Genomic DNA, 24,395 nt, shown 5'->3' on the forward strand with positions numbered 1-24,395 from the left:
TAAGTTTTATTAGGCAGCAGTGTTACTCATTAAAGAAAACTGCCACTTCGTAATTCTTACAATTATGAATATAAATCTATATTTGCTTGTACAAGTGTAATGTTACAGGTTTTCACCATGAAAACTACTGCCATAGCTTTGCTATCTTATTTGCATCAATTCTGTGCATTCCAATTGAGCCTCAGAACCACTATATTTTGCATTTGACTTACCCTTCCATACAGATCATTAAAAGGAGGTCAAACCTCTGACCCTTTGCTCTGTCCTTCTTGCATCTTCTTGAGCTGGTTACCTACTGTGAACCATCAGTGCTCATCAGAAGCTGTAGTCTTCCAGGCTCTGTCTGTGATTTTTATGCAGGTAGACAAAGGAGCTGTGATTGAGGCAAATAAATTTGTGCTTCTTTCTCCAATGGCAGTGTTGTGATCACTGTCTATTTGAACTTTTTGATTTGATGTGCAATGCCTCGCTCCATCAGTAATTTGTTCCAGCATACTGTATCATGAATCTGATACAATCTCCATGGAAAACATGAGCTAGTCACTTTAAATCCTAGAATATTTTTGTGGAGTTTGAAGATGATTTAGGGCTATTTTGATGTGACACCCCTGAATGCTATGGGAGATAGCTGAACTCAAAATCAATTATTATTACAGAGTTTAGTTGCTCAGTGTGAACAATTAAAGACAAATTTTGCAGCTGTGGTTTTGGTCCCCAAGAACTGGAAGTGCTGAGATATGCTCATCTCAGCAGATCACCAGGAAGAGGATTCAAAGCAGAATACCATTAGCGAGAGAATTAGTAGCAGAATTTGTTAAAAATGACCTTTAGAATGAGATAGGTAGGATAGATTACTTTTTCACTTTTCCATGTGCGTGCATGCCATCTCTGGAAGGAGAGGGCATTCTGTTTCACATGAAATTTTATCTCACCTAAGTGACATAGAAGTGCTTGAAGCTTGTATCTCAACATTTGTGGGTTTGTTTTTTTAGGGCTTTTGCTAAGACTGTTAAAGGTAAGGCAGCTGCAGAGGCTCATGCTTCTGTTTTTCGTAGTTTGTACTCCTCTAATTCTTGAGCATTCTGTTTTTCTTTTTACCTCTTTGTTTTACTGATAAATCGATAAATAGTTCAACTTAGCTAAAGCTCATCAGAGCTGAAACACATTTTTCCAAGGGACTTTATTGAATGTTTTCTTTTTTGTTCTTAATTATTATTATTAATTTTAAGTTCAACTAGGAAGTCTGGAAAACTATGTGTGGGGACACAAAAGTTTTACAAGGAAATATGATAAATGATAGCAAGATGACAAAATCTAAATAAAAGCATTACTTTAAAATGTTGTTTGATTTGTGTTTGGATTGAGCGTACCCTGTTATGGCCTATGGGAAATAACTTACGTGTGATGTGTTGTGCTCATGCAGCTGTTCACACTGAGGTTGGTCTTTGTATGTGTTGGCCATTCAGAAGAGTGAATAGAAGTAGAAAAAGGAGGCCAAAGCCAGAGCCTACTGAGAGGGGTGAGAGTAGATTTCTGTGGTACGTACCAGCCTATTAACTTTTTGCTTTGACCTCTCCAAGTTATACTCTCTCTTTGAGGCAAGTCTGAGGGCCCTTTTGGTAGGCATTGTCAATTGTAATCTGCAGATCTGGCACCTGGGATGCTCTGCCCTCCATGATCTGCTGGCCTCCCTTAGGTCTCCTTTGGTGAGAGGTGGTGAATTCTTGTGCGGAAGGCTGGGAAGCTCCCTTAACGCTGGCTGTTTTTGACATTAAGGATGCCACAGGTCTTCTGAATCACTCTGGACCTTCAGATCCACAAAAATCCAGCTCATCATCTGTGGTGAAATGCATGTTGGCAAGATGCATTATGTCCTCTTCTACAGGTAGGGAGTGGGATTTGGATTAGCCTCAGTAATGCAATTAGAAATGAAATGCCAAAAATAGCCTTAATTTTGGTTAGAAGTTTAATAGGCTTAGTCTGTGATTCTGAAGCAGCATGCAATTCAGAGTAACAAGCTGAACTGTTGAATTCAGCTCTCATCTCTGCCTCTAATTTCAGTGACACAGTGCCTATGCTTGTCTGCTCACGTAGTTGCAAAACAATGACATGATTTATCTCCTCAAGAATTGTTCCTCTGTTTTTGGGATCCAGAAGCGAGTGGTGCTCTTTTAAAGGCAGGGCTCTGAGCAGGACCTGGGTGCAGAAGCTTCCTTGTGAAGGAGGTACTCTGCAGATATCATCTGAATACTGCTAGTAAGGATCAGGAAGTTCCCTGTGCAGCCCAAAAGCTGCTCTAATTTTTGCCAGGAAGTAATTCCTGAAGGGGTCTTCTATTAGCAATCATAAGCAGGGTGTGCTTGCTCTCTGCATTCAGTAGACACTTCATTTGCTTACTGTCTTAGAAAAAAGTGAGAATCCTCTCTTCAGAGTCGTAGTGGCAATAAGCACATTTACAGGAGGCTGAGATCTGTCCTTAAGGACAGTCTAGACGTACAAGCTGTGCTTTTACTCTGAAGCTCCTTGATTTGAAATAGTTGTGGTTCCAGCCAGCTTGAATTCCCATCACTGCAACCGAAGCACATTCCTGCTTCCGTGCTTTTTGTAAGAAACCTTTCCCTGAAATAAAGGTTTTTGAACAGTGAAGGATTTTTTGCCTCTGTTGTCCATCTGGTCCTTTCCTTCATATCTGGAATGCCAGAATTACCCAATCCACAGCACCAGAGGCAATTTAAGAATCTTTAAAAAAAATAAAAAAGGCAGAAATTTGTGGAAATAACTTATTTATATGGGTTTTTATTAGACCTTTATTTAGGCTTTTTATTTCTAGGGTGTCTGTATGTTTTTCTTATGTCTAAAGAACCTTTGCAATGTTGAGTTCTTTCTAAGGATGAAACTGCTCTCAAGAATAATGGAGGTAACCACTGAAACTACAGTTTGTTTCTTGCTCAGTTTAGATCAAAACAATAAAAGTTATTCAAATAATTGGCAGATGGATAATTACTTATATTTTTGTTATATATGGGTTATGTCTGTGTTGCATTTCCTGTGCCCTGGAAGAAAAATGATAACATTAACAACTTTCAGAACTGTTATTGTCTCCAAACAGTAGAAATCAAATACAGGCAATCCAATTTAATTTAGTGCCTTAGTAGCTTATTTCTTGGCTAAGGAGGCCAGAAGATAAAAGCTAATCAAAGATGATTCTTACTAGAATGCAAGGTGTTTTTTTTTGTCTGGATGCTAGAAGCTGTTACACCAGGATTTCTTTCCATCCTCCTTCATTTTTTCTGCCCCTCTGTTCTTCCCTGCACAGTACAAGCTTGGCAGGTCTGCCCTGCCATCTGAATCTGGGTAAGTCATTACATGGCTGGCTGACTGCAGAAGGCTGGCATGCCCCAAGAGCTCGGGCAGGGGATCAGAAGATGGCAGTGTTTACTTACCATAGGGATAGAGTGCTGCCAGGGTGCTCCTGAAGTGCTGGGCTGAAGACCAGCCCCTGGAGTGTCTGCTGCAGAGATTGGTCCTGGTCCTGAACCTTCAAGAAAGGGAAAATCCTACTTTCCAAGTAGAAAATGGATGACTAAGGTAGCACCGGAAGGTGGGATAGAAAATGGTTTGAGAAGAGCTCTTGTAATTACAGAGAGTAGATTTTAAGGAATTGCTAAGAATCTCAAGAGGAAAAGTTGCCAACACCAGGCACTGAGAGTTGAAATGTCAGAATTTTCTGAATTGACCGTGCCTGGCCCCTTGTTGTGTATTTGACCAGCTCAGCTGGCCAGTAACTCTTACAGATCCTCCAGCCAATAGGATAAAAAGTGCTCATAAATAAAAATTGAAAATATTAAAAAAAATAAAAAAATAAAAATCAACATATTCACATTTTTCAAAGAATTGCAGCTGTCCAGATGTCACAGAACTTCCCCCAAGAATACATTTTTTAGTAAGGATGCAATGGCAGAAATCAAATTTCAGCATCTGCACTTTTCTTTGCTGACATACTCCACTTTCCAATATTAGTGAAGCAGTACTTGTTCCCTGCTGCAGATTACTGTATTGTACCCTGTTTGAAAATGTTCTGGGGAGAACCACAGAGAATGAAACTACTAAAAAATTTGCACTTCTCTGGGATCATTTCAAATGAATCATTATTAAGCAATTCTGCCTCACAACTTCTAAGAATGTGAGTATTTAATTGCTCTTACTCAAATGCATTTTCTTAGGGAATGGTTCCCCTTTGGACAGCCCCTTTCTCTTTGGGTAATTTAGTCTTAAAAGTGATGAAAATTGGAATAATGCACAATTAGGAATAATATTTACACCAGTCTCTCATTAAGGAAGCAGTAGCAGACTGACAGTCTCATGTGAAACAAAGAAAGCAAAAAGAGAAGATTTTTCTCCTCGGTTTGTCCTGACCCTGAGTGGATATAACTTGAGGAAGTCTGGTGCATTTGTGTCTGTGTATGTCAAACAGAAATTTCTAATTGATGTTTCTGTGATGATACAGAAACACAGAATGACAGGAAATCTTTTATTTCCACAGAATAAAATATTTAGCAGTTTATTTGCGTCTTTAATAGATATAAAGCATGTAGGAAGAAACAGTCCCCACCAACAACCTAATAGAAAACAAGAACAAATTGAAACGAAGAAAGAAAGTACAAAATTTAGAGAATTCAAATTCAGCGGAGTAGTCCTGAAAAGGCAGAATTTTAATCACAGTGGCTCCTCCTGAATCTTGCAGTAAAATGTTACTTTCCTGCCTCTGTAAATTCATTTCTGCTTGCAGTCTAATCTTTCAAAGGCTAATCTGAGCTTTACTATGCTACTAAATATGTAGATACAGTAAATAATCCATTGATTTGTGTCACTCTATATGGTTTCAGAAGCACTTATACTAAACACATTTTATTTTGCTGATCACTCTATCTCATCTGTTTTTGCAGTTGAGTTTTCGTGTAATAGTAGGAGTCTTATAGTGCTTACTTCCTAAAATACGCCTCTTGTTAGTTTCTATTCTGCTAATGTATTCATTTTCTTTCAGTTTATGTGTAGTTTCTCATCTTCCTTGTGTTTACTGCAGTCCATATAGTAGAGTGGAATCTGTTGTGTATTTAAATGCTGTTCTCTGCCAAACAAACATGCCCAATTTCTCACACAGGCAAATAATTTCATTCTTACAATTTCATCCACAAGGAAAATTCCAGCTATTTAGCTGGTGATGATTTGGGAACTGGAGGCATTTCACGAGGTTACTTGACTCAAACTTCCTCATTCATCTTCCAGTATCTCTTCTTTATACCTTTCTACCTCGTTCTGCACGTATCCCAGTCATTTCTTCCAGGGCTTGTCAGGAACTTCATTGTGTTCTGAAGTTAAGCCTATTAGATAGTTACCAAAGAGTTGTGTATGTGGTTAAAAGGAAAGCCTTATAAATATTAATGATGAAATCTTAGTCTGTTTCACAGTTATAACCACCTCAGTGCATAAGGAATGACTATTCTTATGCACTGGACTATGAAAACTGTTATTGAATGATTTATTTTGTGTAATCTAAAATCCAGTTTTTTGATTCAAGATTATGTAATTTTTGGAGTTACCTAGCCACTACTTTAAAAATGTTTCTGCAGAGAGTAATGGTTTATGATTATTATGGGTTGATGTTTAAAGAAGAAGCTTGTTATTATAAGGCCGTTGATCAGAAAACAAACAAACAAACAAACAAAAAAACCAACAAAACAAAAACAAAACAAAAAAAGAAGCTAACCACAGGAATGAATCTCTGATCATCTTTGGCTGAGTAGACGTAACTCATATTGACTTGACAGCTTGGAATGACTGACTTGAATTGACTAGAAGGTTTGGACCAGTCAACTGACTAGATAGTAACATCCTTTGGCCTCTTATTTTTTTTGGAACATCCCTTGGCTTCATCAGAATTATAGTCCTGAGGCAGAACAACATTATTGTATCTTTTCTCCTGGTGCTTCTTTTCCAGCAGTTTTGTTCAAGGGTGCTGTTTGCTTGTGATCTGTGGAATTCATTAACTACTTGCAGAGTTATCTGCTGTTGTGAATGCTCACGTGCTGTTTACCCAAAAAGTAAGTAGTCCTACAGTGTATTGCTGGGATCGTACAGCTTATTGTTCCTGGAAATTCCCTGTCTCAGCACTACAAAATTGTGACTTTTTGATTCGTGGCTGTGGGCTTAATTGTGCTGGGTAGTGGTAGTATGCTTTCTGTGGTAGAAACTAAATAAGCTCTTCCTAGCTAATTGAATTTTCATGTAAGAAATACATGCTATGTTGAACTCTCAGATCCTGAAAGTTTTCCTCATACTTACCTGTTCTTTTAATTTGAATGGGGAAGACAGTGTCTCTATGGTAACTTGAGGACTTTCATGTGAACTGCAAGCTAATTTTCCCCTGCTTTAGAATAGGTCAGCACTGCTTATGAGGCCTTGGGTCACTGGCATCAGGCTGCACTTGTGTGAGCTGAGGCATTCTGGTCTCTCCCGGAGGCAAAACCAGCCTTCTTCTGAGAGGCTTTTAGCCAAGATAGGAGAGGATTTCCTAGAATTTTAATCACACCCTTTATGATTTCACCCAAACTAATGTGCTTTTGTGCAGTGCTAATTGACCTGATGTTCTGGTTTTAGATTCGTGGTAGTAACCCTTGGAGCTAATTTACACAATGTGCTTTGAACTGAACATGGTAATGCAAATATAATGTCCTATTAACAAACTATGAATGGCTCCTACTGGGATTTGTACAATGATTCTGAGCTCATTATTACTGTCATTCAATACTATGGATGAGTGGAAGAAAAATAATTAAACAAAACAGTACTTTAAATCCCAACAGGAATGTAAAAAGTTGAAAACATACAAGTCTTAACTTGTGTTTAATGTATATAGTTTGTGGAAATGGAGGGGAAGCAGGGATATATGTTAAACATTCAGTGTAAATGCCCAGCCTAATTGGATGGAAAAATTGATACTCAGTGAAGCATTTATTTCCCCCAAATGATTCCACACTTCTCCAAATTTAAAACTGATAGTGTTACACAGAAAATGGGGTAAGAGGTATTTTCTTCTTATCCTCTTTTAAATGTAAGTCATCCTCCAAAAGTGTTGCTTGGGGATTTAGCTGTGTGACTTCTACTGATATCACTGAAAGTTTCACAGCTAAAATGCACAATCACAGCTTTGAAAATGCCTTTTGCAATCTAACACTGTGGAAGCTTTGCTGTGTGAGCATTTTTCATTTCCATGAGTTGGCCAGGTGTGAGCAGCAGAAAGCTGTGAGAAACCTTGACATTCAGAAAACTGCCACACATTCCTCAGCTTTCCATAAACACACATATATATAAGTCCACTTATATTAAACTATGGGTATTCAGGCCCAGCTTTATAAAATTCAAGTGGGAAAAAGAAGAGCGAAGGTCAAAGAAAAAAAAAAGTACACGTTCATCTGACGTGTCGGTCCATCAGCCAAGGAAAAAGGCAGCATTTCAGTTGAGAAAATGTGCAGCATGCACTTGTCTCTGCTCAGACCTCAACTTAGTACCCTAGAAAATGGGCTTTAACATGTTCGTCAGCTGCCAGACCAGCTCAGACCCACAGAGCTTTCCCTTGGGCTCAATTCTCTAAGCAGTCACTTTCCAACATGATCTTTGTCTTGTGACTTTTTCCTACTTGACTCCATCCGCTTCTCTTTCTGACAAGCAGATTCGTAATACTGCTGTTGCTAAGGATTTTTGTATGTCCTGAAGATTAGAAGCTTGACTTAACCAGAGTTTGACTGCTAGTTCATCTTTTCAAAACTTCTCAAAAACTTAAATCATTCCAGATGATACTGGAAAGATAATTTGAGTCATAAAGATTAAATTGATAAATATTTGCATTAATACTTAAGGAACATTTTATATCAGAACACATTAAGTAGGAAGAGTGTACATCAGCCATCAGGAATTTAATTCAAAAATCAAAGGAATGACCAGCAAAGTGTCCTCAAACTGCAGACTTTGAAGTCTCTGTTAGAAGTTTTCTTTTCTGGTAGTAAATTAAGCTCTGCAAATTTAGTATTGGGAGCAAAGCCAGAAGTAAAATTCCCTGTGGTACTAAATTATTTACAGCCTGAGGGAAAAAGGAATTTGAAAGGCAGAGGAAGAATGGAAAAAAAAAAGAAGAGAAGAGAAAATGGGACACAAACCACATAGACTTAGGAGTCAAAGAGGAAAACATCTGGAGAAACATGGCAGGCAAAATGTACAGAAATTAAAATCATAGGGACCATTCAAGAGAAAAGGCCAACTCCACCAGAAATGATTATTGTCATCAGGGATGAAAAAGAAAAAAAGGCTGCATTAAAGCATTGTGCTGCTTTGAAGAACCAATGTATCCATCCTACTTACAGTATAGGCAGGCTGAGATGATGCATGAAGGGCAAGGACTTGAATGCCTTTCTTTTATGGACATTACTCAAGCAGAGGTCTTATAGTTTAATTCAAGTAAAAGATTTTCTGTTGATGCTGAAACTGTCAGTTTCAATTGAGAAAGACATTTTGAACTTGTAATAGGGCTGCTTTTTCTATCATCTCTCAATGTAAAGTATGAATTAAGTCTCTTCTTTAGCCAAAAAGATTACCAGGAAGCTAAAGCATTTCATGGTTTGTCTGGATAATGTGCAAATTTATCTCTGGCTCTGGTGACAGAAGAGGGTATCAAGGAAAAAAAAATAAAATATGGAGTAACATGGGTGGAAATTACCTAGTAAAGTGGGATGTGGAAGGTTTTTTCTTCCACTGGAACATTATTGGAATCTCTTGCTTACTGTGCAATTGAAATGTACTTCATCACCTCATGGGAAAATGCTTCCTGCATGCCACTTTAATTTAGAGATATTAAAGTTGTCTTTTTCAATATCTCCAGCAAATTAAAATTTTGTGCTAGAAAGTAAGAAAGCTAATAATGATTTTATACTCAAAGCATTATTTTTAAATCAGCTGATTAAATCAATAATTGTGTCTTGAAAGTTCAGAAAATACCTGTCCACTCAGCAGTATTCATTTGTATCTGTGCATCTGCCCTTTCGGTGTTCAGGGTTAGTAAGGGCGTTTAGTGTGTATACATTCTTGTAGCTACATCTGTTTTGTTCAACTTCTGGAATTTTTCCAAATCTCTTAAATCTCTGTTCCAGCTTTAAAGGTTAATAGGTGAAAGTCTTTTAAGAGGTGACTGCATGTTCATGGTCAAAAGCATCATGTTTACTGGATGTGTCAAGTATAGCTAAATATTACTGATGAGCTTCTTGAAATTTGTGAGCGGTTTGAATAATGCTAGGAGGAAGAGGTCAAAATGAAGTTTATTAGGGATTAAGAAATGCAGTATGTTAAGGTTGTGTGCTTCAGTTCTCCTGCCTGGAGTGACTGCAGAACAAGGTCTGCTCAGCAGCTCTGTGTTTTTTCAGTGTTTTTTTGTTTTTTTTTTTTAGAAGCCCTGTAATTGCAATGCAGCAACCATTCCTGATACAGCCAACAGTGGCCAAGAGATTTACAAAGGTTTCTGAAAACTTCAGTGTACGTGCCTTCCCTCACTTGCTCTTCACTGTCAGCTATTTAAAAAAAATAAAATTGCAGCTTTTCCACAGGTGTTCTGTAGTTTGAAGACCTGTTCTTGGAGGTTCTTGCATAAAATACTAGTGCAAAAATGCAAGTTGGTACTATCTACTGTTAGCGCTTTAAAGTATTGGTGTAGGAAGCCACTGCTTTATTTGATGTCATTTCAAGGTTGTTAAAAATAGTTTGCGATGCTGAATATTCCTTTTTCGCATAGCTGCTGCAATTTGTACTAGTTCTAACCTTCACAAGATACCTTTAAGCTCTACTTTCCTTTCTTTAAAATAATCCAAAGGACTGATGTTTTAGCAGCCATTTGTTCTACTAGGGTGAAGATGTGTCGTTTTCCATTCTCAGTGGTAACATTAGTCTTTTTTTTTTTTTAATACACTTTTTTTTCTTGTTGCTTTTCAAAGCAACATCTTTCAAAGCACATCTATGCTCATCTCTCCTTTTCATCTCTTTCAGGAGCTGGAGTCCATGGCAGCGTTTGGAAGCAAATTTAATTTTTTTTTTTTCACTCTGCTGTTTTGTTGTGTTTTCAGCATTAAATTATTATATTTGTTGCGGTATAAAATGTATTTTATCTTCTAGATGAAGGCTGTCTCTGTGTAGGTGCCAGGATTCTCACTGAATTGTATAGTTTGACTAGCCAACAGTTTGAGCTGTAGAAAAGATAATCAATAATATTAGTACTATCAGGAGAGTTTACAGAGTCCTTTCATTTTGAAAGATTTTCTGGAAGGGCTAGAAAGGGTCAAGAAATCTTTCTGTTTCATTTATGACCTTGAATTAAAAAGCCAAAGTGGTTTACTCATTTAATATAAATTTTGTTCTAACTCTAGAACTGAAATATTATGTGTAGTACTGAATACCTGAAAGTTCAGTGAAACAACCACTGTAAAAAGAACTTAAACCAAGTAGTGTTTTAAGTAGCTACAAGGCTACTTAGGAGACTTGACATTGTTTAACTGTTGTGATGTAAGTCTGATCATCCACCAGATCATCCCTATTAACAATGAGAGATACAGATGAGACAAAAATTAAATTGAGATTTCTTGTAGTTTATCAGTCAAAAAAAATGTTGACTTCTTCCTTCTTTTCATGATTTAGGTATTAGGTTTTCTCAGTTACTGGCACGGAGCTTAGCCACTGAATATAGCCTAATTGTTCTCTTTTGTTTGTCTTGGATGGCTATATAAATGGCTTGTTCAGGGTCTTTTTGTTTTATACAACTGTGTTAAAATAAATCTTACTTTCAGGAAAAATTTGTGGCAGTTCAAGTAACAAGTTTGAACTCTTTCGGTGCCTATGCACATGTCGAGTCTGGCTGCCTTGTTAGCTTGTGTAAATGGTTTCCAGATGATCTTTTGTGATGGCTGACAATCCACAGAGATCAAACTGGATGCATGGATCTCCTTGATGCTCAGGCTTTGCTTTGCAAAAAGAAGTGAGAAAGATGGTGTTTTTTTGGGGGGGTGGTGTTTGAACAGATGGTTGGCAGAGGAATGAAACTAGATAAGAGAGAGGGAAAAAAAAAAAAAAAAAAGAGCTCTCCTTTCCTCCTTTCCCATTTTCCTCTTCCATTTCTCCTCCATTACTCTGTGAAGAATGGAAGGGAAAAATAGGAATGGAAAGCAAAGGGAAACTTTCTACATAGCTTTTGGGAAGATGCTTCCAAAGTTAAGGCATGTTGATAAATGATTGTATAGTGGCTTGGGTGACTGCAGACAAGCTATCAAAACAGGTGTTTGTGTGATAGTTTGGAAGAGTAAAACACAAACCTCATCTTGTCTGTAGGAGACTTGAAGAGTCTTAGTTACCTGAGCATGTTTGAGGCAGAGATCTCCAGCATACTTCCAAAATGGCACTGTGTGGTCACGCCGTAGCTGAAAAAAGAAGTTTCACATCTCAGCTGATTGTGAATAATGTAAAATCTTATCTGTAATAGAGAAAGCATTTCTGGGTGATGTTGGCTTCTTTATGTCAGAATTACAAAGAAAGAGAGATATCCAGATGTGGTGTTTTGTTCAGGCTTACCACAAGTGAGAATGTTGCCATCCAGTGCCAAGTTTATGGAGAGGCAGGAATGATTTTCTTCACATTTTTGGATTGTTTATTCTACCTTTGTTGCTTCCCAGATGCAGTATTTGTAAGCTTTTGAGCTGTGTGTGGACAAGAAACCAAACCTGTGATTAAATGTCTGTGCCTGGCCTGTGATTACCTGAGAGCTGTTATGGGCAAGAGGTCCTGCCTGGAAGGCTTGGGGGCTGGATGAGTGGGTGGTCTTGTGCTAAATGCTCAATGACCGAGGGCCTTACCCTCCTTCCCAATGCTTTTTGTAGCCTCTTAAAGTATCAGGGTGTTGTCCTGTAATTTCAGTGCTCTGTTACTGCTGATTCAGTATTTCACCCATAGTCCCTTTAATGGAGAGGCAGCAAGCTTCACTCGATATTGAATACTAAAAAATTTATTTGAATTTCAGCTGTTTTTTTTTTTAACAGTAGATTATTTTCTGAAAGTATTTAGAAAGAAATTTGACTTTTTCCTGCTGCTTTCTCCCACATGTGTATCACAGGAGGAACCACTGTGTCTGAGTCACTAGATTTTACAGAAATCTGAAAGAAACATAGCATCCAGATGATGCTGTGGTAATTCCCTTCAATTTAGGCAATTTAATCATCACAGAACTTGAGGAGTCAACTGTCTCTTTCGATGAAAAGTACCACATACAATGCAGAAGGTTCAGAAGGTAAATTATAGGAATGTCTGGTTTTCAAATGTGCCTTTTTATGCAGGGCAGCCCTGCCTACCTCTTTTTGGCTCTGCAAACCATTTATGCCTTGCCCAGAAAGAAATGTAAGTTGTGATAGGCAGAGTTGCTAGCATCTCCTGTCATTTCTCTTTGTAAGATCTGGTTTTCTGGCTTTATTTTTTTGTCAAAATTCCATTCATGGTAAGATTTTCCGTGTTGTATATCTGAACTGATGACCAGCCTGAGGCCAGAACCTGGCCTCCTTGCTCAAGTCAGTCATTTCTATACATCATCTATGTTTACCTGTATTTTTTCACATCAAAATCAGGGTATCACTTGACTTATTGTAGGCTCAAAGTAATTAATTTTGCACCAAGACCTACAAATTAAGTGAACTACAAATAGGATGGGAGCATTGCATTCAGAGGGACGAGCAGATGGAGCTGCTATTTGGTATTTCTGGGGTCTCCTAAAGTGAGAAGGCTGGCTGTCTTGAGTACTGCAACGTCCACCTACTTCAGACATGTCTAGAGTTTAGACTGTACTCTTCTTCCTGTTCAGAATGTACCCAAATGTTTGAGTGAAGGTTAGACCTACAGTGTCAATAAACTCACGGGAAACATTCTAAGAGGAATTGTGTTGCAAGACAGCAGTGCTCAAGCTGGATCCTCTAACTGGTAATTTGTTATAATCAGAAGAGTTACCTCACTGTATCAGAGCAGTTGACCACCTAGTGCTTGGAAAGGCACTTGGAAATAGTGTTGGAAACTTCCATATGGTCAAGATGCAACATTCTGTATCCACCATAGTTGTGAAAGCAGCAGAGGGGCATTTCATAGTAGATCCTGAAAAGCACTATCATCTTGTGGGATGAGATTGTTATAATCAACATTACTGAGTTACCTAGCAGTTGCTTCAGTCTCTCATACATGCAGAGGGGTAGAGAATGTCTGTTAGTTCACACAACTCAGTCTCAGCAGAAGAACTGCATTTGAACAACCCACTAGTGTAATCTAACTGCAAAGTACAGCTTTGCATTTGTGTGGCAGGGTATTCTCCAGGCCAAGTGCTTTCAGAGGGAGTAAAAAACCTTGTGGTTGTGTTATGGAATCTCCTATTAGGTAGATATTCAACTCTGTCAGTTCTGGGTTATGTCTTTACTTGTGAGACTGTGATACTGTAAGCTGTTCAGTACTGTTTTTTACCATAACAATTCACCTTTGTGTAGTCATCTTATTTATGGAATAGCAGACCATTTAGACTCCTATTTTTTGGCTGACTCATCTCAGTGACAATAATTTCCCTAGGCTAATTTTGTTCTGTTCTGTAATGATATTTAAAGGATTAACAGATTTCTTGGTGCAAAACATATTCACTGGAAGAGACAGGTAGTAACAATATTTCTCAGTAGTTACTTCGTTCCTGAAAAAATAATCAGTGAACCAGAATAGAATGTAGTTGATAGAGTTGACTCAGAATGTTAGATTTTTTTGGAGTATTTACATGTCTTTATTTGAACCGCCTATTTTTCTCTCTTCAAACCAGGCCTTTTTCGTTTTTTCTTAGGGTTTTTCCTCTGCCTGTCTGCGAGTTGCAAAATTCCTTGCTATTCCGCAATCCAAAATCTTGTTACTGTGGCTTGATAAATCATCTTGACATGTATTTGAGTAGCTGACACATCTTCTCTGAAGTTTGACTGGCTTTTCAAGTTAACCTTTAAATATACCGAAGCTTTTCCACAGTTTTTCAGACTGCAGCTTCACAAATGAATACAGCACATCTTGTACTACAGGAGAGATAAGATGTTTTCAGCTGATCATGTTCTGCTTTTGCATTTCTCTTAGTGTTTGTAATCACTTTATAGGTTTCAAAAACAGAATAGTGACAGGACAAGAAATGTCAACCTTGTTTGCACCTAGTTCTTCCCTCAATATTTATGGCAGCTGGATCAATGTGTGTCCTTGCAGATACTTGTATTTTTTATATCATTCTGAATAACCAAATCTCATCCTACTTCCTTAAGTTGAGCAAAAGTTTCACTGAAATCAGTGGGAGTTTTGTTTTGCTTCACTAACTTAGTACTTGAGAAAGAAAGTTACACATCAGAAAATGAGAGGTTAGTTGAATTGTCTTTGGGCTTGCTGCACAGGCTAGCAATGTGTGGCACTTTTTTTTTGTATTTGGTCTGTGTCTGCTAGCAGCCATTGCAGCTTTTCCAGCATGCCAAAATGTGTCACCATTCACCCACAAGAAGAGAAAAATGAACAAGAAAAAAGCCCTGATAATATGGGAGGCAAAAATTGAACTTGTGATTTTCCCCCTGAAACTCAAGCTGTGGATCACTAGTGTGATGGAATGCTTAAGACCTGCAGAAGGCTATGCAAAATGGCTGGGATGTTGAGGAATCTACTTTGGTTTTAAGGAGCTGGTCTTCTGAAGTGCTGAGCATTCACATCTGGAATTTCCACTGGGTTTCAGGTGTACCAAGTTAACAATTTTTTGAAAATATTAATTATAGAATGCAAAGCACGTGTCATTGTCCCTGAAAACACATTTAGTGGCATCGAAGGCTGAGGATAAAAATAATACAGCTTTACATGGAAGCTCAAATCATATCTGTAATTAAGAACTGTAACATTACCCCAATGGAGGTGCTTTCAGATGGGAAACCACACGCGATATTTTGAAGTAATGCTGTGTAGGTTAATTATTGGAAGATATTTATGCAGCTTTTAAAATGGTACATTTATACTCTGTGGCAACTAAAAGACCACCACAGAAGCCTGCTGCTCCCCTCAGCTACATCTGACCAGGAATGAGTCCAGGACTGGACTTTGCTGCTGTAGGCAGGAAGAAACATAAATATAATAAGAGAAAGAAAAGCTGAATTCACTTTTCTTCAATTAAGGTTTCACAAGAAAAGTCTATTTTTAATCTTAGCAAATACCCTAGTGTCTCATCTTCCCATAGGTATTTATACATTTTTATTTTAATAACTCCACTTAAGGCCAATGTGAGCTAACTGTATAAATCTCTAGAGAACTCATGAAAAAAGCAATCCCATTCATTTAAATATAAAAATAAACCGTTTGGCATGTTTATGCAGAAAGGAGTCTCATAAATTATTATTACTTTTTTTTTGGTCTGTCATCAAGTACTCTCCTAGCTAGATTTAAGGCACGCATGGCTTCTAGCTTGAAGTTTTTGTGCTTTGAAGCGTTGGTGAATAAAGATTCATTTAAACTAGAACAAAAAAAGCTGCTAATTTGTTGGTTGTCTTCTATTACAAATAGATGATCTAAAAAAGCTGAAAGAATTTGTGTGTTTGTTGCAGTCCAGCCTGCAATTTGTTACGATGGAAGTAACCCCCATAGAATTTTTAAGCAGTATTTTCCTTCAAGCAAAATCTCCAGGTCACAGCTCTTTCAATCACATGCACAAGTGGCAAGGAGACAAAGCTAGTCTGGGTGGCTTTCTCTTTAAGCAGCTAAGTTTGCATTCCTTTTAATGTAGTTAAAACATTTGACAGCAGAGAGTGCGGTTTAGTGATGTGAGGTGATTTCCAAATGAGTGTTAGCTTTTAACTGACCTACTTTTGACTACTGGTGTATTCTTGTCCATTACTTTTTGTCATTGAATAATGCTGATATATTAAGCTGTGTGCTTCAAGGGCATTGTAAAATTGCATGTAGGGGCAGGACTGAGCTGCGAAAGTGCGAATTACTCTATCAGATCATACCCAATTAAAAAGTGACGAGCACAGTAGGAGATGTTGAAAGCAAGGTTTATCTTTCATGTACTGTAAGAAGTCACTATATCGGTTAGAAACAAAGTGAGTGTGAAACAGATTCTCCACCTCATCTCATTCCTCTCCAAAATTAATAATATTTGCCGACTTTATTATGGGAACGAATGAGACCCTGAGTTGTAACAGCTTGTGTTCAAGGATATTGTGACAATGGCAAGAGAATGGGAAGTACAGCAGCAATGTACCTCCAAGCTATCTGTTATCAAAGTGTATGCTGAACCACAGGTCAACACATTGCCAATTGTCAGAGAGTTTTGAAAAGCTGCTTGTATTTTATATTAAACTGTACCATATCATTAAAAGAAGACTTGCAGGCTTTCTGCACTTCCACAGGAAGCACAGGAATAAAAGAACGATAATGAAAGCAGGAACTTTTAGTGAGCTCTGTACTTATTATAAAACCGCTACAAGATTAGGAAACTTGTATAGTTTCCAGTGCTGTTGCGAAAATCCTTGAATAACCTTTTGCTTAACATTCATCAGCACTTTTCTAATGGTAGGATGGACCTGTGAATGTAGCATTTAATGCAGTTGTCCATACACAACATAATCTTCCATAATCCTGCTGGCTTAAGGTGTTGTACTGCCAAACCTATTCTGACAGTGGTACCATGGATAAAATTGTGATGCTTTCATAGAGAATTAGTATATGTATATATATATATATGTGTGTGTGTATGTGTGTGTATATATATAATCTGACAGCCTTTCTCAACTGCATCAACATTGCAAAATATGCCCCATGCTTGCCATCAGAATGCAGGTTGCTTCAGTGATGCATGACTTCTGTCTGACCAGATGAACACCTTCTGGAGACAATCTATGTCATGTATACCCTGATGTTTGCTGCTAATGATATTGTCTGAGCAGTTTTAATGAGCTTCTGTGTGTGCACACATGCAACTTCGGAACAGCTGATCTGGTTAACTTTGTGTTTTCATATTAGTCTTTAGTGTGTGAATCTTTATGTTGTGAGGAGAAAATAATAGGGGGGAAAGTGAGAAATATGTGGGGCGCTGGAGGCACTGAATTGTAAAGAAGAGGGGGAAGAGGAGGTGAATATTTAAATTCATAGTGCCTAATCCAAGCAGCAAGTTTCACCCTTAGAAACAGTGATGCTCTATAGAAAGTATCTTCTTAAATAAGTTATCTTTAAAGGGATATGTGCAGTGAGCTAAGAGTTTCAAAATGACCAACCAATTAACAGTCCTACTAGGCTGTTAAGGAGGTAAAATTAAAAGAAAATGATGTAATGATCCACAGAAAGCTTCCATTTTCCTGGAGGAGGTTTACCTTCTAATACTAAACATGGAGTACGAAGGATCATACAAGCAATAGCTTTGTTATTTTTTGTTACATTGAGCAGGAAGTTTGCTGAGTTTGTTCCGTGTGAAGAAGTTGTAGAGACTCATGTGAAGATGATACCTCAGTTCTAAGTTGGTTGGTTGGTGTTCAAGTCATTAAAAGCTTCTCTGGAAACTCTGTTCGTGCCGCAGTGTTTCAGTTCTGTCAGAAAAAATGGATACACATTTCATAAGACATTAAGAGACTCTTGTTCAGGAAATCTCTTGCCTGTGTCTGCTGTTGCTGAAGAGGAAGAAATAGCTGTATTGTGTGTTTTTTGTTTTGCTTTTTCTAGAGTGAACTTCTACAGTATTTGTTAATCTTACCATTTTTCTGGTGCAAACATGGTTAATTCAGTGATGCACTAATTAGTAGATATATTAATTCAGTACAACAGACTTTCAAGAAAAAGGGGGAATGCAATGTACTGTGAATGTGGAAATGATTAATGGAATTTATGAGTAAGAGATCAGATGATATAAAACAAAATGAAAACAAAACAAGAAAAAAACACTAAATAGTTACAACATTATCTAACTTTTGAATTTTATCTTGCAGCGACCAGCATAAAGGAAAATGCTGAAAAATACATGGAGATGCTGGAAGACAAACTACATGGGTAAGGAAGATATCATGGAAACCTTGAAAGATTAAAAATGATTCTTAATGCAGCATTGGCATGCATAAATATTATAGGAATGCTTTTGAATTTGCATGAGAATAATACCAGAATACTTTGAAGTTGGAAATCCCATAAAGATCACTGCTGTGACCTCTGTTCCTGGCCATGTTCAACAGATTTGCTAGCAGCCTGTCAATGAATATAGGTAAAAGAAAGAATTGCTGGGATTGGATTCTCCAGTGCAGAAGACTGCTCTTGAACAGAGCTGGTAGGGCCAGAGACAAGGGAGCGCACATGTGGTTGGTGCACACCTCACCACCAAGCTCAGCTCAGCCTTCAGGTGCTGTAGTCTGTGGTGTGAACTGTTGAACATCCAAAAGTTGTGGAGCTTTGGGGCTGCTGCAGATGGTTGCAAAGGCACTGCTGTATTCCTTTGCAAAACCCAACTCTGAGCAGAGCCAAGGAAATCTTTACTTCGGTCCTGGGTGTCCTTAAAAAGTAATGACCATCTATATAACAGTTTTGAATGAATGCTATTTTGAGGGTTTGGAAAGCAATAGAAACCAAAACAACAATGGAGATATTTTCAGAACTGAATCCTAACACAGAATACATGTATTTCTTCTTGCTGTGTGAAGAGGGCTCTAGATTACCCTCAAGTTTTAAGCTGCTTCTTGAAGGATTAGGCAATTGTTAGCAACTATTACACTGTTGTGATAGAAAAGTGGACTTTTCTTCCCCGTGCATTTTTATTAGAAAAAGCTTTCATAGGCTGTAATTGGAGTTTTTGACTAAATGAAAGTGCAATTCCCAGATTAACTTTACTTCTCTTTCTATTTCTGAGTAGGTATAATTAATAATCTAGTTGCATTCATTATTTGTGTTTGTTGTCCTATTGGTAGAGATGGTTCTAAATTTTTTTATTTGCTCACTCATAATGTGGAATAAAGGCACTTATTTGAGTAACTCTCATGCTTAAAGGTAATTCAGAACGGAGTGAAAAATGGTGGAAGCAGACTTCAAAGATCAAACTGTCTGTGTATTGCCTGTCCCCCCTAACTTTAATACTTCATAACCAATTTCAGAACTGTGTCTGATTTCAAGATAGCTGAAGAGGCTTCATATCCATAACTGTAAGACAAGTTTTCCTGTAGATTAATTAAAAAAAAAACAAAAACAAAACCAACCAACAAACAAAGAAAACAACAGCAACAACAAAAGAACACTAATAAGCAAACATAAATACCTTGCTCTTAATTAAAAATTAGATATAAGGTATAGTAACATATATTGATGCTTCTGAGCTGTAAGTACTTAACTGATATAGCAGGCGACAAAATGTAATGGAATGTATTGACAGTAAATTTCTACCTCTACTGCCATACCAGCAATATCCACTTTAATGTTATGGATCTACGTCATAAAATAGGACACATTACTTTCAGAGCACCCCCTGTAAGGCTTTTATATCTAAGAAAATTAAAAATTATTAGTAGCAGAAAAATCAGCTCCATGAGATATAGTATGAGATAAGTGCTTTATTTTTCAAGAGTACATCTGTTAAATATTTGTAGAAACAAATTTGGAATTAATTATCCTTTGTGAAACTTATTAGAAATTGATAACCTGTGAAATTTGCACTCTGGAGTGATAGAGGTGTTCCTTTTTTGTGTGGCTCAGTTCTCATTTACCTTAAGAATCCTTTTGTTTCTTTTTTTCTTATGCCAAATATTTCTTGGGTGGCATTGCATGTAAACAGAAAAGTTATGCCCAAACCATAGCCTGAACAATTAATGACAGGCATGCAATGTGATGAAGGGAAAAATGCATTTGGATAGGGGAAGTGGCAAAGAGAAATGCATTTTTAAGGGGGATGAGGCAGAGAACAAAGGAAACATCAGGAAAAACGAAAGACCTGGGGACCATCATTTATCCCTCTGCAGAATGCAAGAGCCAGACCTGCTGTAGCAAATTGAACCCTGAGGCAGCAGAAACCCCAGAAGGACCTGGCTTCATCACTAATTAAATCATTAGACTTTTAAACATTTCTTGAGACAGCGAAGAATTTCTGCAGTAAGGTGAGGTCCCTGTGTCCAACTGGAGCTCTTTAGTCTCCTGTACTCAAGAGCTTTGTCTGAAGTCTGACACCATGCTTTCAAAGTGTTATTCAAGCCTGCAAGTCTAAGGTTGCAAATGTTTTAATGACAGAATCCCTCTGTGGCAGCCTGCAGCCTCTTACATACTGTAAGGGAAAGATTTCAGCTTGGGTTGTTGGTGTTCTGTGTATCCTGATGCAGAAAGCCAGCCCTCTGCTTGAGGTGAGTTGCCACTCTAAGGCTGCTCTCTGACTTTGTAATGCTTCTTCTCACATGCAGAGGATCACAGGCTTGCCTGGGAATGCCAGATGGCCTGTGGTCATTTTGTGTAACCCCTGACCTGCCTCGGTTGAACTGAGGGCTGTTCAGATGGTGGCAGCATCTTAGCAGAGCATGGATATGGCTGAAATACCATTTTTGCTCTCTCTAAGACTGCATGTTACGTGTATTTCTTTCAAGGGAACCCACAGCTCCATCCATGCTGTATAATCATCAGATCTTATTTTGCTTACCCACGGTTCTGCTGCAGCAGTGTTAAACACAGGTTAGGCAAAATACTGGATTCTTCCAGCGACTCATTTAGTCCCTTTCTTCTTCCCAGCTGGTCTAAGTCACACACAGCTGTGAGAACATTAGTTCCGAAATGGTGAGCAACAGACGCTGTATATGCTGTGGTGCATTCCTTTGTATCTCATGGGCCACATGGTGATGGCTTCTAAATCCCTTATCGTAACTGCCTCAGGCTGGAAACAATTTTTTGTACCAGCTGATGTAAAGATGACATTTCTTGAGCTGAGGGAATTTAATGTGATTGTACTTGTCTTCAGGCCTCAAAAGATTATTCTGTGACTTCCATTCATCACATAAACGTGGATTTTTAATTCCCAGATAGAAATCATGAAATTATTTTGGGGGAATAATGTTTTTCAGGAATAACTGGTGACAATTACACAAAGGTGTTTTATTGAGCTATTTTATCTTATTCTGCAAGTATAGGGAAATGAATAGATATGCCTGTGAGTAAGATGTAGTACTGCAATGCCTGTACTTTGCCATTACTGATTGTTAATGATACAGCACCTTGTTACTTTTCAAACATATGTAAAACCTTTTGTCTTTAATTGATTCTCTTCCGATATTTGTCTTCCTTTGTTTTTTCTTTGGCAATGACTGTTCTCATTTTAATGGTGGCTTTTTTCAGCTCAAGGGTGCACAGTGTGGGAAATGCAGTGAAGTCCTGCTCCACTGTAAGATTTGCTCATTTGCACTTGTTCAGTGAGGGGTGAAGGGGATTGTGTGCGTTTAGCACAACTTGCATTCCTGTAATAGAAATTTGTGGTTTTTCCATGCAAGTGATATTTTTATGTAGTGTGTTTGAATGTGTCACCTTCCTTGAGCTTCCTCCTTTTAGGCAAGACCTCCAGTGTCCTGAGGGGGCCATACCATAACATACAGGTCAACATTAATTGCTAACCCATCACTTCCCAGTTTACTTAAAAATGAATGCTTTTATAACAGCCATTCTCTTCCTCTGTTACTCGTCATGTTAGCTTACATACTATGTGTCTCAGGCCTCCTTTGTAAGGTACTAAGATTCAGAAACGTTTTTGGGAGCAGACCTGAGTATGAACCCTCTCAAAGTACACTAAGGGGACAGTATTTCTTGTAGCTGATGATCTTAAAGCTCAGAACACATGGAAAAGACTGTGTCCCTGTGGATGGATAGCTCTGTCATCTGGTTACAACATTCTGTACTGTTCTTGTCTGTATGGACTATAAATTAATACAACATTGAATATATGAAGTTAGTTACCCAAAATGAGTTGTTTGCCCATGACTTTAAGCTGTTGCTTGAGAGATCCTTTTCTACCTGAAAAAGTGCTTGTGCATGTAAGTGCGCTCACCTGTGCTTTTGTAACAAAGGGATGTCACACTAGGTATGCTCTGTGATTATCTGGAATGCTGAAAATGTGGAACATCTTTAGAAGTTGCTGGCACTGAATGTGAAAATGGTAAACAAGTTATCAGATAGGGTAGTAAAACTGAAAGAAAACTCTTCTGTGACATCTGAAGGCATTCGGCCACAAATGTGTTTTTATGCTCTTTAGAGTAGAAGTCTCTCTTTAACATACTGTGTAGTTTTAGCATACAGATGGGTTCCCATAAAGCCTTCAACCACCAGCGAAACACCTATCTGGGTTCAGGAATGTTTAAAAAACTCTGAGGTGTTGCCAAACCCACATGGGAATGATTGAATATGTTTCTTTGGAGAATCAGTTCTCCTTGATCTGAACAATACATTCTGTTTGTTTCGGTTACATTATTTTTCAGTTTGCATGAGAGGCATTGTCATGAATTCAGGCTTATTGCTTCTTAAAGGCTTATGTTATCCTAATATTCTTATCCACCCTGAAAGCAACAACTTATGTCTTTGCACTTGCTTGCTATGGAGAGGTTATGAGATCATGAATTGGAGGATTGTATCTTCAGCTGTGTAGCTGGTAACAAGAACTTGGGATCTCATAAACAAAAATAGCATTTTGAATAGATTTCTGTAGGGAAGGAAGAAATTAGCAAAATCAGTATGTATATGCAAAGTGGCTCCCACTCGACCAGAAACAATATTCAAGCTGTTTTATTATCCCACTGATCTTTTGTGTTGGTGCGATTCTTGTGAGTGAAAGTTCACTAACCCAAAATATCCACGAATAAAAGGAGCTGTGAATGATGAAAAGCAAACTGCTAAATGTGCTAGCCAATAAATTACAGGTAATTTTTGCTTGCTGTACAAGCCCAGCTTTATTTAGGGTATCTTAAATAGTTATGAAAATTTAGTTAACATGATAGTGAGTCCATTTAATGAATAAGTCTTAAGTAGCCTTTCTGAGTGCTTTTTTTTTTTTTTTTTTTTTTTTAATCACCTCTAGTTTAGATGTTTGTGTGCCTCCTTGTTTGCAATTCTTCAAGTTAATGTTCCTGGAGAGAGGGCTTTCTGATTATCCCAATCTCTATTTTGATTTCTCTCTCCCTCTTGCTTCTATTCATCTCATTTCCATTTTTTAAATAGTGTTTTATTCTTACTTTCTTCATTTTGTTTCCAGCTTTATTTCTTAGTACTCTTTATTTTGTGTGTCTTCTCTCTGTATGTCACCAAGGACAAAAAAAAAAAAAAAAAAAGTGACTAAGTAGAAGTATAGGAATGCACTTGATTCATAGAAAATCTGTTCTCACTCTTAAACTTAGAAGATTGTTTCCAAGTTATCTTAGACTGTATGACCATAGTGCAGACTCTCATTTAATGTTATTGTCTTCACAGTCCCTTGCAGTATATTTGAAAATGTCTGTGATGACCTACCAGCACACAGTATCTTAGAAATGCTTAGCAAATTTAAATCTAAATAACCTCGTGAGAAATTTAATGATACTTTCTCATGGAAACGGATTAGCCTAGATTAACAAGGACTGGAGGAAGGGGGAGAATGTTTGCTGTTCTTTTTGTTTCTGGATTATCATTTTCCACTGAGGGTGTAAGCTGAAATAATCTTTCTGAAAGTGCAGCAGATTACAGCTTGTAATCATGCCTCTTGGGCATAATGTGCTTTTCATCTTCATGGTGATCTGGTCCCATGGCAGAGATCCTTTGAGGATAAACTTGCGTTTTCTGCCAGGATATAACTCTTGGTTCCCAACATCTTACTTGTGTCCTTCAACACCAGCATTACCAGTATTCCCACCCATCTGTGGATGAACACATTCTGTATGGGCTGTAAAGATGAGGTAGGGCAAAGGATCTGCTTCTTCCACTAAGAATCTTGGTTTCAGTGGGGACGGAGTTGTGCACGTATGTACATACTCAAATATCAAGTGCAAAAATGAAAAAGATCCTTGCTCCTGGCATTCACCAGATAATTTTACCAGTGGGACCCACCATGTCTTTTGAGGCAGCAACGGGCATCTCCTGGCTCTGTAATGGTAGGAAAGTGCTTGCTGCTAGTGGAAAAGAATTTCGTTTTGATTCCCAAGTAAGCATCTGCTGGCTGAAGTTTGAAGAGAGCCCTTTGCAGAAGAGAAGGGCTGTGCTGGAGGGGCTTTCAAATCTAGTATTTCTCTATGGGGAAGGAAGCATACACAGATTTTACTTTTCCTCTTTAA

At 37.9% G+C, this 24,395-nt stretch overlaps 1 protein-coding gene across 1 annotated transcript in view; it reads left to right on the forward strand.

Moving 5' to 3' along the window:
* DISC1 (DISC1 scaffold protein) overlaps positions 1 to 24,395 on the forward strand; it is a 192,295-nt gene that overhangs the window by 134,584 nt on the left and 33,316 nt on the right. The window contains 1 exon segment of the mRNA XM_042817335.1: positions 18,084 to 18,144. Within this exon segment, the coding sequence (XP_042673269.1) occupies positions 18,084 to 18,144 (61 nt within the window).

The sequence above is a fragment of the Centrocercus urophasianus genome, unplaced genomic scaffold, assembly GCF_019232065.1.
Source record: "Centrocercus urophasianus isolate 14NV4802_14NV808 unplaced genomic scaffold, USGS_Curo_1.0 seq_10, whole genome shotgun sequence".
Taxonomy (NCBI): domain Eukaryota; kingdom Metazoa; phylum Chordata; class Aves; order Galliformes; family Phasianidae; genus Centrocercus; species Centrocercus urophasianus.